Genomic DNA, 11740 nt, shown 5'->3' on the forward strand with positions numbered 1-11740 from the left:
TCAGGAAAATGATCCCTTTGAGCAGACCAGCATATAAATATATTTGTAGACTTTATTTTGAAAACCGGATGTTGCATACGCTGCGCATTAACGGCAGCTTCTTCTAAACCGGTGACATTTCACCGGTCAGTTAATTAACTTATAGCTTACAGCTGTGTGAACGAGTCTCCACCATGGACGTAACGGGAGCGTGCATGGACTTAGAAAAGGTTGAAGAAAAGGTGAAATAATAACTAAAACATCATCAGTTTAACAGTCGCCTGGGTGATGTTCTAACCATAGACTGTATAGGTTCTAACGTTCTAACGGGCTTTCCTTAAACTTCAGAATAAGAGCGCAGTGACATTTTAAAGTCAGCTGAGTTTGAACTCTTCACGGTGCTGGAGTCGTGTTTGAAGCTGCAACATGCTGAAGACGCCAGCAGTGGAACTGTAGCGAGGGGAAAAAGTGAGTAGACATTTAAATATCCTTTGTTTGATAATTTGTGCGTTATTTGTGAGCCAACAATAGTTTAATTTGGAAGAAAATGTAGGTTTAAAATATATTTTAGCATCCATGCACAAAAAGTGTCCGGAAAGACAGAAACATTTGAGCCCTCCAAAATGCCCTGACTTTATTCTAGATGTTTACTAAATGGTGCTGTTGTATCGGATTGGTATTTGTAGTCTTTTATACCCCTTTTATTAACAGTAGCCTAATAAGATGCAAAAAGGAAAAGATAAATTCCTAAAAAATACGAATTATTATGAACCCAACTGTGTGTTTAATTGCACGGACACTTTGTAATTCCCAGCAGTCAGTGGAAAGTAGCAAACACACAAATTAATACTTTGCTACTTTCCACTGACTGCTGGGAATTACAAAGTGTCCGTGCAATTAAACACACATTTGGGTTCATAATAATTCGTATTTTTTAGGAATTTATATATATATATATATATATATATATATATATATATATATATATATATATATATATATATATATATATATATATATATATATATATATATATATATATATATATATATATATATATATATATATATATATATATATATATAGTATATTAAACAATTTGGAGTCGATGCAGTTATTTATACTGAAAAGCCAAATACTTCTCTATTTACTCCACTGAACTTATCTTACAGCATGTGACTAGTTCCCAACACCTGTGGGTTGGGTCCTCTATACGTTGAAATATGACCCAGGTAGTTTCATTTAAACTTTTGTTAACAATCTCATATTGATAAATACTGTATGACAACACATGGGACATTTTACTAACTGGCCGGTTCTTCTACTTTTAGTACCTTGAGGGTTTTTCTTCTCATTTTAATTGAGAACAAAATAATTATGTTTAACAGGTCCTATGTTCAATATGCTTGAGAGTTACTAACTGCTGCTAGTTCTTGTATCTATGAATGTTTTGCATGCCCATTTACATCACCGAACCCTTAGGTTTATCTGATTGTTGGACTACAACCGTTCAGCACAGACAGCAGAGCGGCCTGCAGAGAGGAGCTGAAGATGAACTCCAGGAGACCTCCTGACGGGGGGTACGGCTGGGTTGTGGTCATGTCTGCCTTTTTTATCATGGGCCTCACTACTGCCGTTCTCAAGAACTTCGGCCTCTTCTTCCTCGACATCCAGAGTCACTTTCAAGTCATGACCAGCACTACCTCATGGGTCACCTCCACTACGATCGGCATGTTTCACCTAGGAGGTAAAGACATGGTTCTCAGTCTTTAGTTGTTTCTAAATCAAGATTGTTCTTATAGTAATGTTTTTAATTTCCTTCTCAGCTCCATTGGCCATTGTGCTTACCCTACATTTTTCTCAGAGGGTGGTCATCATACTAGGAGGTCTGCTGTCAGCCTCGGGAATGTTGCTGGCCTCTCTGGACCTCAGTCTGCCGTGGCTCTACCTCACCATGGGCGTCATGCAAGGTAACACACTCGAAGCATTTCCTCTCTTTTCACGTACTTTGTTTGGTCAGTTTTAGTCAGGGGAACACCAAACTTAAAGGTCCCCTATTATACTGTTTTTCATCCATATATTATAGGTCTCAGATATATACAAAACCTGTCTCTGAAGTGTTTGGCTCCAAATACCAAACAGATCATGCATTGTAGCATCCCATAAACCCCTCTGTTTCAAAAGTGCTGATTCTCTGTCTGTTACTTTAGATGAAAAATAAGGAGCCACTCCCCACGCCCCTCTGAGAGATATCTGGTTAAAAAGAACACAATGGTGCTCTAGGAGGAGATTCAGGTGATAAGGTGGGTGGGGGTGTTACCTTGGTTGGCCAATGGTTACACAAGCCAAAAGACCGTTATGACATCATAAAGTGGCCAAATCTGATAAGCTCATTTTCAGACAGGTTTTTAACTTTTTATATAATTGGATCAGGACAAAAAGAGAGTGAATCTTTTCTCCTGAAACTTTCAGAATCTATTTACACATGTTTATGTGTAAAATACATGAAAAAGTGGATTTTGCATAATAGGTGACCTTTTTAAATCTACAGACCATTAATACGCTTGTTGGGTCATTATGTCATGACACTTTATCCGTTAATGATAACGGGTCAGCAAAGTTAGGGTTGAGACTCCTCAGAGTGGTATCAAGATAAATGTGAGAGGTCACTAGCTAAGGTTTTTATCTTCGTTTTCCAGGACTGGGCATCTGCTTCGCGTGGATCCCTGCCAACAGCATGGTGAGCCACTACTTTGTGAAGTGGCGTCCCATCGCCTACGGCATCGCAAGCTCAGGAGAGTGCGTCTTTGCCATCCTGTTCAGCCCCTTCTTCCAGTGGCTGATCGAGACGTACAGCTGGCAGGGGGCCCTGATCATCATCGGGGGTCTCCAGCTCAACCTGTGTGTCTGCGGCGCCCTCATGAGACCGCTGGAGGCCCCCCAGAGCCCCATACAGAAAACCAAAGACAATCTAGAAGGCGATGCCGCTGAGCTCCCACCAAAGAGGAAGGTTATCTTCCAGTTCTCCCTCCTGAGAAAACCTGAACTACTATTCTACATCCTGTTTGCCATTTTTGCGGCAGCAGGGTTTTTTATCCCAGCTCTCTTTCTAGTGCCTTTCGCCAACAGTTTAGGGATGGATAAGTACTGGCCAGCATTAATCCTCTCCATCCTGGCATTAGCAGACCTGGCAGGGAGGCTGCTCTGCGGCTGGTTGGCCAACATGCGTGTGGTCAGGAACCTGCAGCTGCTCACCATGGTGGTCACTCTGCTCGGGGTGGTGCTCATGCTGCTCCCCATCAACCAAAGCTACTGGGCCATCATGGTGTGTGTCTGCCTCTACGGGTTCCTGTTCGGCTGCGTGGTGGCTATCCACGTCATCTCCATTGTGGACATTGTATCCCTGGAGGGCTTTGACAACGGACTTGGGCTCTTTATGCTGTTTAGGAGCTTCGGGGGCTTCATAGGACCACCTGCTGCAGGTGAGCAGTCTGTGTTTAAGTTGCTGCTAAAAAAAACTAAGCTATCAGATCCGATGTGCAGTCCTAGGTTAATGGGCTAATGTTGTCATGCAAGATGTCGGAATATCCATAACTATACAAAATAAATATAGGATGGAATGAACTTTTGGTGCCCTAATACAATACAGTACAATAATTGTATATGCAAATAAATGATATCAACGTGGTGAAAATGGTAAACATTATTCATGCAAAGCATCAACATGTTGGAATTGTCCTTGCTAGCATGTTTTTATGCTGCTGTAATTAAACTCAAAGCATCACTGTGCCTAACTGCAGCGTCACAGAGCGGCAGGATGTCAATTTAACACGGAAGTAATATCTACAAATATATTTAGTTGTATGTATTGCCTTTTCTGTAGGGCCTCCCCTTATGCTGACTTCCCATATTGTATGTCATAAAATGATACTGAAAATGCAATATTTTTGCCATTTAAAAAATCTTAATACAGTATAGTATTTCATTGAAATGTATTTAAAATATATGTATGTCAAAGTCATTATAGTCTTTCACTAAGAAGTTGTAGTATAGTTGTTAATAGTATGGTCATTTCCTTCTTCTACAGGAACGGTTACGTCTATTAATTTATGATCAGCACCAGCACACACTGATCTTCTGTTCCATGTTGTTCTGTGTTTCTTGCAGGCTGGCTGGTAGACCAGACGAACGACTACAGCTCTGCCTTCTACCTGTCAGGGGCTTGCCTCATTTCTTCAGCCGTGTTTGTCGTTCTGGTGGACCTCATTCTTCAGAAAAAGAAATGCATCGAGGCTGAGGGTCAAAGGTCAAACACCATGGACAACCCGGACGCAGAAAAGGTCAACTGAGACTCTTTTTACACACGGTTTGTTACCTCATCCTGAGCCTGAGGAGCAGAGAGACTCGTTCAGTATCTCATCACATACCAAGTGCTGGGTGGTTCCACTTCCTCTGACTTAAAGCACGGGGGGGTCATTAACCCCATCACAGTCCCTGCAGCAGCTCGCTGTCAATTAACAATCTATGGCACCTGTACTGGTATAAGTATCCATCATAAACCCTGATACAACTTTTAGAATCAAATATATCCCTTCCTTTCTTTTAACCTCTGCGTAACAGGATTGTTTTTAAGTAAAGTACCTTTTTTAAAAAGATGTAATTATTTTTTAATTTGTTCCTAGTGAACATTTTCCAATGCCTCTTGCTCGACTCATTGGCTGAGGTCTGTGAACAGACGCTAAATCAAATGCTTTCTCCTTTTTAAGCCTCACTACCATTGGCCAACTGTCGTTGTCAGATACATGATGTTTTCAGGTTTTATGTCCGTCCCTCCCATTCTCAGGAAAGCCATGTGGGAAATTCTTCAGATTTGCCTTAAACAACCACTTGTCCTCCGGGGTCAAGTTTACTGTGACCTCAAAAGCCATTTTGGTCATAACACAAACATTAAAATGCTTATTTTGATGATCTAAGATACATTTCATAACTTGGTTTTGTGCTTTTCATGGGATTTGTGGACAATAATAAACATCACCTCAGTGATCCTTTGACATTGTACTGTTGCTACAGTGAGGAGCCATGGCAGCTCTAGCTGTAAATAACTCGGTGTGGTAACCTAAGTGTTTGCTTTCCATGTGTTACTGGCTCATAAAGGGCATATTCTGTTGCACAGGTTATGGTGTAGCTTTTATGACTGTTAGGAATGAATTAAACATCTTAACGATTTTTGAACAATAACTTGAGATCCAGATAACTTTTGTCTGTCCTGATGCACTGTATTACTAATTCTCATACGCATACCTGCACCTTTCCGTACTTGGACAAAAATGTTACCTTGCCACTCGTGTAGCTCCTGTATGTGTAGAGTCATATTTTAAAAGTTTTTGTCTCTTAATATGTAATGTCAAAGTTTTCATGTTGCCAGGTCTTTTCCACTGTTAAAAATGCTTTTATAAATAAATCCTGTACTGATGCTTTTAAAGACGTCTTGACCTTTTCATTTATGTTTTGACTTATCTGCCTTAACATTGCCGAAGCTAAATGCAGATCTTGTAAAGCTGAGTACTCTCAGGAGCTGCCCACCACAACACGAAACTGATACCAGGATAAGGATATTTGTAGTAGCTTTAAGGAATCTGTGCTATGTGCAGGACCCGTTGCTAAGGAGTTAGGGTTGTGTAACAGTATAATCCTGTCCGTTTCAGCCCTCGCACTCAGCTTGTACTTTTGTTCGAGCTTAAATTATTAGATCAAAAGAAATTGAATTTTAATGGTTTGCCTTTTTTGCTTTAAAGCACCACGAAGACACTGATTCCAGGTTGTTAAATGTGTTGAGCTTTTCAGGTTTTTTGTTCTGACAACAGAACAGCCTTTTTTCTTCTAAAAACAAGCTGTCATTTTAGCGACCGAATGATTAGTTGAGAGACAATGACTAAAACATCTATAACTAAAATAAATTGTTGTCTTAGTGTATGCCATTACTTTGGCTACTTTTTTTTCTTTTAATTAAAGTTAGCAATTTCAGGACAACTCTGCAATGCTCTTTTTCCTTTTCTTTTTTTTTAAATACAATGGTCAAAGATCATAAATAGTCATTCAATAACATGCCATATAATAACATGCCAACCATTGTTACAGTAGGTTGAAAACATCTTGGTAGTATGTCACCAATGTCAAACAAGATTGTACTTAAAGGTGGGGTAGGTAAGTTTGAGAAACCGGCTCGAGATACACTTTTTGTTATATTCCATGGAATGCTCTTAACATCCTGATAGCAATGAATATCTTAAGTGCTTTGACAAAAAATCCATAAAAAAATGTCATCTGTGGAAGCCGTAGTACTGCCGGCCCGGCTAAAATAACTGGATAGAGTGGCGAAGTCACGCCCATCTACTTCCGGTCCATGGGACCTTATTTCGGAAAAATTATGCATTGAAGTCAATGGGGAAAGAAAACGTATCTTTCGATCCCGTTTGAATTGTGCCATGAATTATACATATGATGTTTGTCAATCTTAAAACACAATTTCCATGTCAAAAAAGTCACAGTTTGTCGTAAAACTGTTGAAATATAAGACTATGAAAAATACGCAACTAGAAAGACTACAAATCCCAGATGTGATGTCACAATTGTTTTCCTCCAGAGATAGCTAAGATCATTATTTATTTATGGCTAAGATAAGATAACTTTAACAAGATGCCTGTGTGCTTAGTACCAGGTTGTTATCATACCAGCAATGGGTCTTGCTCGTTCTTTCGCTTCCCGTCTGATGGAAGGACCAGGAGTGGCTTGATCAAGTTAGCTACATAGCTAGTAGCTAGCACGTTAGTTAGCATTACAGCCTTGTCATTTTTATTAGCCTTAACATGAAGTAACATTAAGTAACCCAAAATGTTAAACAGTAAGAGTAGTAGTCATATTTCGTGAACCCTTTGAAGAGTACTGTCACACCGGTGTGATCATTCTATAATACACAATTTAAGCCCAGGGGAGAAAGGCTGACGCTAACGCTACATTAGCATCGGCGATCTTTTGCACTTCATGCTATCTGCACAAATGGTTGACATTAAACATTAAAAAGACCAGGCAGTTCAGAGAGAATCAAAGGAAGGCAGGCAGCTTTGCATGACATTCATAGTGAGGGTAGTCAATCCTTTTTTTGACAAGACAGCAGTGACGGCCATCTTGGTGACGTGTGTTATTGTGCGAGACCGGAGATGTAGTTCATTGAGCGTTTCACACAAACAAATGTGTTACTTCACAGTTTTACGACATACTTTTTTTTTTTTGACTTGCAAAATTATCTTTTAAATTGACAAACATCATATGTGTAATTCGTGGCACAATTCAAACGGGATCGAAAGATAATCTTTCTCTCTCCATTGACTTCAATACATAATTTTTTCCGAAATAAGGTCCCATGGAGGTCCACCGGAAGGGGAGGGACTTCACCACTCTATGGCCTACCTGCCTGTCAGCTTTCCATCTGTGCACAAACTTATCTCGTGCCCTCATTGGTCACGAGCGCGTTCGTGTGTGTTGGAGGAGGGGCTCTGTAAGGAAGTGGCAGATTTTTTCCGGTTGTGTATTTTCAAATTCCAGCGCACTCGAGCTGGTTTCTCCAAAATCACCTACCCCACCTTTAAGTATGCTATGAAATATTTAATAAGTGTTGGATCACATAAAATAATTAATTAAAAGGTATTGAATATTCAATTAAAGTTGAATGAAATAAAAATGAAAATAAATTAAAGGACACCTATCATGCTGTATTTAAATGATATATTGTAGAGCCATACCTATATAAGGTATATTTATACGTTTCTGTTTTCAAAATACCAAACAGATCATGCATTTTAGCCATGCCTCATTTCGCTCTATGTGCTGTTTGCTGTCTACAGGGCTGATTCTGTCAGCTGCCACTGACCACGCCCCCCTGCAGGAGAGGGGAGCCGTGCTCTGATCAAGTCAAGAGGGGGAGAAAAAAAGATCTCCGTCCTCCGTGTTTTATTATATTATTATAGGCCTATAGAGTCGTTATTCATTTGTTTTAAAGCTCAATAAATAACAAAGAAGACCTTTGACCGGCACTTTTCTAATTTTGTCCGGCGAAAGAAACTGAAACTGAAACTCTGCCGCACGGTCCCCTCGTTCCTTGGAAGAGGCGGAGAGGTGGGTGTTTGTCATCTGCTGGTGGACTAACCGGAGAGAATTACAGTGCTTGCCTCGACGGGGAGGGATTGCATTGAATTAAAGCAGCGGGAGCAAACGCTTGCCTCGGGGAGGGAGAAAAAAAGCCACAGCGGAGAATAAACAGAAGGGTAACCATGGTAACTATGGGCGGGAAGTCTTCTTCGCTGCTTTTGTGGCAGACTACAGCGCCACTTACAGGCCTGGCATATGTACTACAGCGTCTCCAGCGCTTTCGAGCGGCAATGGCCGGCCGTGGCCCAACCCCACATTCCCCTGATAGGTGGAGAGTTGGCCCAATAGCCGTAGCGCCACTTTACTGACGTCAGGACAGTGTTCAAATCTGGATCAGTTTTTATCAGATCCGTTGCAGCCCCTTTTTTAGAGATTTGGGTATGGAGGAAAATAGAGAGGGTTGTGTTTTCTGACACTTAGATAGATAGATAGATAGATCGTACTTTATTGATCCCAAATTGGGAAATTGTTTTTGTTACAGCAGCATAAAAGGCATTTTACAATAAAACAAATATACAAGAATAGAAATAAAATAAAATATAAAATAAAATATAAAATATACATGTCAAAATACAAAATAGAAAATATACATACAGATATTATATATATATATATATATATACAAATATATATATATTCAAAATATATGGAATTATGGAGTATTAAATATGAAACAGATTATGTGTGGGTAAAATGTACAAGGTGGTTTTATTTCTAGAGAAACTATGGAGCAGAGAGTTCTCTTCCAGCCAGAGGTGATTTATTGTACAGTGTTATTGCAGTGGGCAGGAATGTTTTCCAGTATCTGTCCTTGTGACAGGGGAGCTGCAGCAGTCTGTTGGAGAAGGAACTCCGTTGACTGTCCAGCTGCAGGTGGAGAGGATGGGTGGGGTTATCCATGATGGACAACAGCCTGTTCAGTGTCCTCCTCTCCACCACAGCTTCAAAGGGTTCCAGCTTGATGCCGATGACTGACCCAGCTTTCCTGATCAGTTTATTGATCCTGCTGGTGTCACCGGCTCTGATGCTGCCCCCCCAGCAGACTGCAGCAAAGAAGAGTGCACTAGCCACAACAGACTGATAGAAGATCTCCAGCATCTTGCTGCATACGTTGAAGGATCTCAGCTTCCTCAGAAAATAGAGTCGGCTCATCCCCTTCTTGTACACAGCGTCAGTGTTGATCCTCCAGTTCAGCCCATTGTCTAAGTGCACTCCCAGGTACTTGTAGACCTCCACAACTGCCACATCCTCTCCCAGAATGCACAGGGGCAGAGGAGGAGATGTCCTCTTCCTCCTGAAATCAATGACCATCTCTCTGGTCTTGGCCACATTCAAAAGCAGATGATTTCTTCCAGTCCACTCAACAAAATCACCCACCAGCGCTCTGTACTCCTCCTCCCGTCCATCCCTTATACACCCTACCACTGCAGAGTCATCCGAAAACTTCTGCAGGTGGCATGACTCTGAGTTGTATAGAAAGTCAGAGGTGTATAAGGTGAACAGGAAAGGAGACAGCACAGTCCCCTGTGGGGCTCCAATACTACCAACCACCACATCAGACAGCACACTGCCCAGCCGGACGTACTGTGGTCTGTCCGTGAGGTAGTTGGTAATCCAGGAGATGGTGGACGAGTTTACCCTCATAGCCTGCAGCTTGTCACTCAGTAGCAATGCACTTGGTGAGTTCCCTGGAACACCGGGGACACATATTCATGTATAAAAGACGTACAAAAGTGCATTTTGCATGATAGGTCCCCTTTAAATAAAATGTCAAACTAATTAAAAGTAATAATGCCATAAAGTAGTGCAGTATCGAAGAGAAATATCATAAACATGGTATAGTTTGTCAGAGTATGTAATAAAAATGATGTATAGAAAAGTCATACTATTGTATGCCATTAAATATTGTATTATTACTTTTTTGATAAACTATACTGTGACATACTATAACAAAATATTAATTTTCAACATGTCCTTTTTTTAACTTTGTTCAACATACATTACTATGCCTTTTTTTCACTTTTTGCTACGTACTATACTATGAATTAGTGCTACAAAATTAAAAAGGGTGAAACAAAACAACAAAAACAATTAAAACAACAGAATAAAAGCAGTGACATTTATGCCGGCATGGCATAATGTGGGGGTTTTCAAAATCTAGTTAAAGGCTATTCTAAAAAGATGCGTTTTTAGGCCTTTTTTGAAAGCATCCACAGTCTGTGGTGTCCTCAGCTGGTTTGGGAGGGTATTCCACAGTCTCGGAGCAGTGGAGCAGAAGGCTCGGTCTCCCATGGTTTTCAGTTTTGTCCTTGGTGGGATGAGGAGGTTTGCCTTTTCTGAACGAAGGTTCCTCGGGGAGGGTATATCCAGTCTCTGATTGTGTTACGTTATTATGAGAGTGCTCTCATACTTGTTTGATTCTGGAATTGTATATAGTTATATAAATATATATGTGTGTGTGTCAGCATCTGTAGCCTGTTATTGTCTCATTATACCGCACTGTGAATTAATTAAAAGTAAATATATAACTTAAGTCGTCATGAACACATCTGTCCATCAGACAGAGGGCTGCTGTGCCTCCTGTCATCATTAATGGACGTCCCTTTAAAATGACTGCTCAGAGGAGAGGAGTTCTAATTTCTCTAAACGCCTGCTGCTTCCCCTCCTCTCTCCTCGGTTCCCCTCCTCGACTCCTCCGCTCGAGCGAGACTGACACGAGGATAGGAGTCGAGGAGAATTCGAGAAATGAGAAACGTTCATTGTCAATTGTTTGTTCATATTTTGTAAAGCTAAAATGTTTCATTTATAGTTTATCATGTTCAAAATGGGGTTTTTTTTGCAGTTAAAGTTGCTATAGTGTTTCCAGGACAAACCACTTGGCCAGTTATATTTTTTGTTCAGTTGGGTTGCTTAAGAGTTGTTCTTAGACAAAGTTGTGCTAATGCGTAGAGGCAGTTGATAAGAATGTATCCATTAACTTTTTTTCACTATTTTTGACATGAGATGTTTTCAAAGATGTACAACATAATACCATGACTTATTTTTCGACATACTATCAACACTTTTTTTTTTTAAATGCATTGAACTGACTATATGATTACCTTCTTTCTGTTATTTTCAACATACTTTTCATGCTCCGCAGACCAGGAACAAACTTGCTTTTAAATCGAGGCTTAAAACCTTTGTCTTTAATGCTGCTTTTCAAGATGACATTTAACTTTTTTTAATAATTTCACCTACATACTTTTTCAGCAGTATTTACAACATATACTTTAACCAATTTCTATCTCTTTAATAAATTGTTTTTTTGTTCAATTTATTTAGTTTTTCATGTGTTAATGCATATATAATCCACTTTGAATTGCCTTTGTCGGAAATCTACTATATAAATAAACTAACTAATTTACTATGACTAATATTTTTCACAATATACTATGATTTTCATATTATGGTATTACCTACAATGATTCATAAAAAGTCGATAAACATATGTTTAATAAAGTTTGAACATAACTACATTTGGGATAAAAATAAAAACCCTAATAAACACAGGTGA

At 39.8% G+C, this 11740-nt stretch overlaps 1 protein-coding gene across 3 annotated transcripts; it reads left to right on the top strand.

Annotated features, from left to right (window-relative positions):
• Positions 1 to 183: 183 nt before the first annotated feature.
• On the top strand, positions 184 to 5461 carry zgc:114041 (uncharacterized protein LOC574425 homolog). 3 transcript variants are annotated; one of them, XM_034117693.1, is made up of 6 exons: positions 184 to 221; positions 328 to 447; positions 1462 to 1726; positions 1806 to 1949; positions 2679 to 3461; positions 4147 to 5461. In XM_034117693.1, the coding sequence occupies exons 3-6, from the start codon at positions 1531 to 1533 to the stop codon at positions 4326 to 4328; spliced, it is 1305 nt and encodes a 434-aa protein (XP_033973584.1). In that variant the 5' UTR covers positions 184 to 221; positions 328 to 447; positions 1462 to 1530; the 3' UTR covers positions 4329 to 5461. The 3 variants fall into 3 exon arrangements, with proteins under 3 accessions (XP_033973584.1, XP_033973583.1, XP_033973585.1); XM_034117692.1 differs by having other exon boundaries at positions 184 to 447; XM_034117694.1 differs by having other exon boundaries at positions 190 to 447; positions 1494 to 1726.
• Positions 5462 to 11740: the final 6279 nt, after the last annotated feature.

The sequence above is a fragment of the Trematomus bernacchii genome, unplaced genomic scaffold, assembly GCF_902827165.1.
Source record: "Trematomus bernacchii unplaced genomic scaffold, fTreBer1.1, whole genome shotgun sequence".
Classification (NCBI taxonomy): domain Eukaryota; kingdom Metazoa; phylum Chordata; class Actinopteri; order Perciformes; family Nototheniidae; genus Trematomus; species Trematomus bernacchii.

Coding starts and splice junctions, on each gene's coding strand:
- zgc:114041 (XM_034117692.1), top strand. CDS start 1,531: ATGAACTCCAGGAGACCTCCTGACGGGGGGTACGGCTGGGTTGTGGTC. Junction 1,727..1,805: donor CGGCATGTTTCACCTAGGAG/GTAAAGACATGG, acceptor TTTCCTTCTCAG/CTCCATTGGCCATTGTGCTT. Junction 3,462..4,146: donor CATAGGACCACCTGCTGCAG/GTGAGCAGTCTG, acceptor TGTTTCTTGCAG/GCTGGCTGGTAGACCAGACG.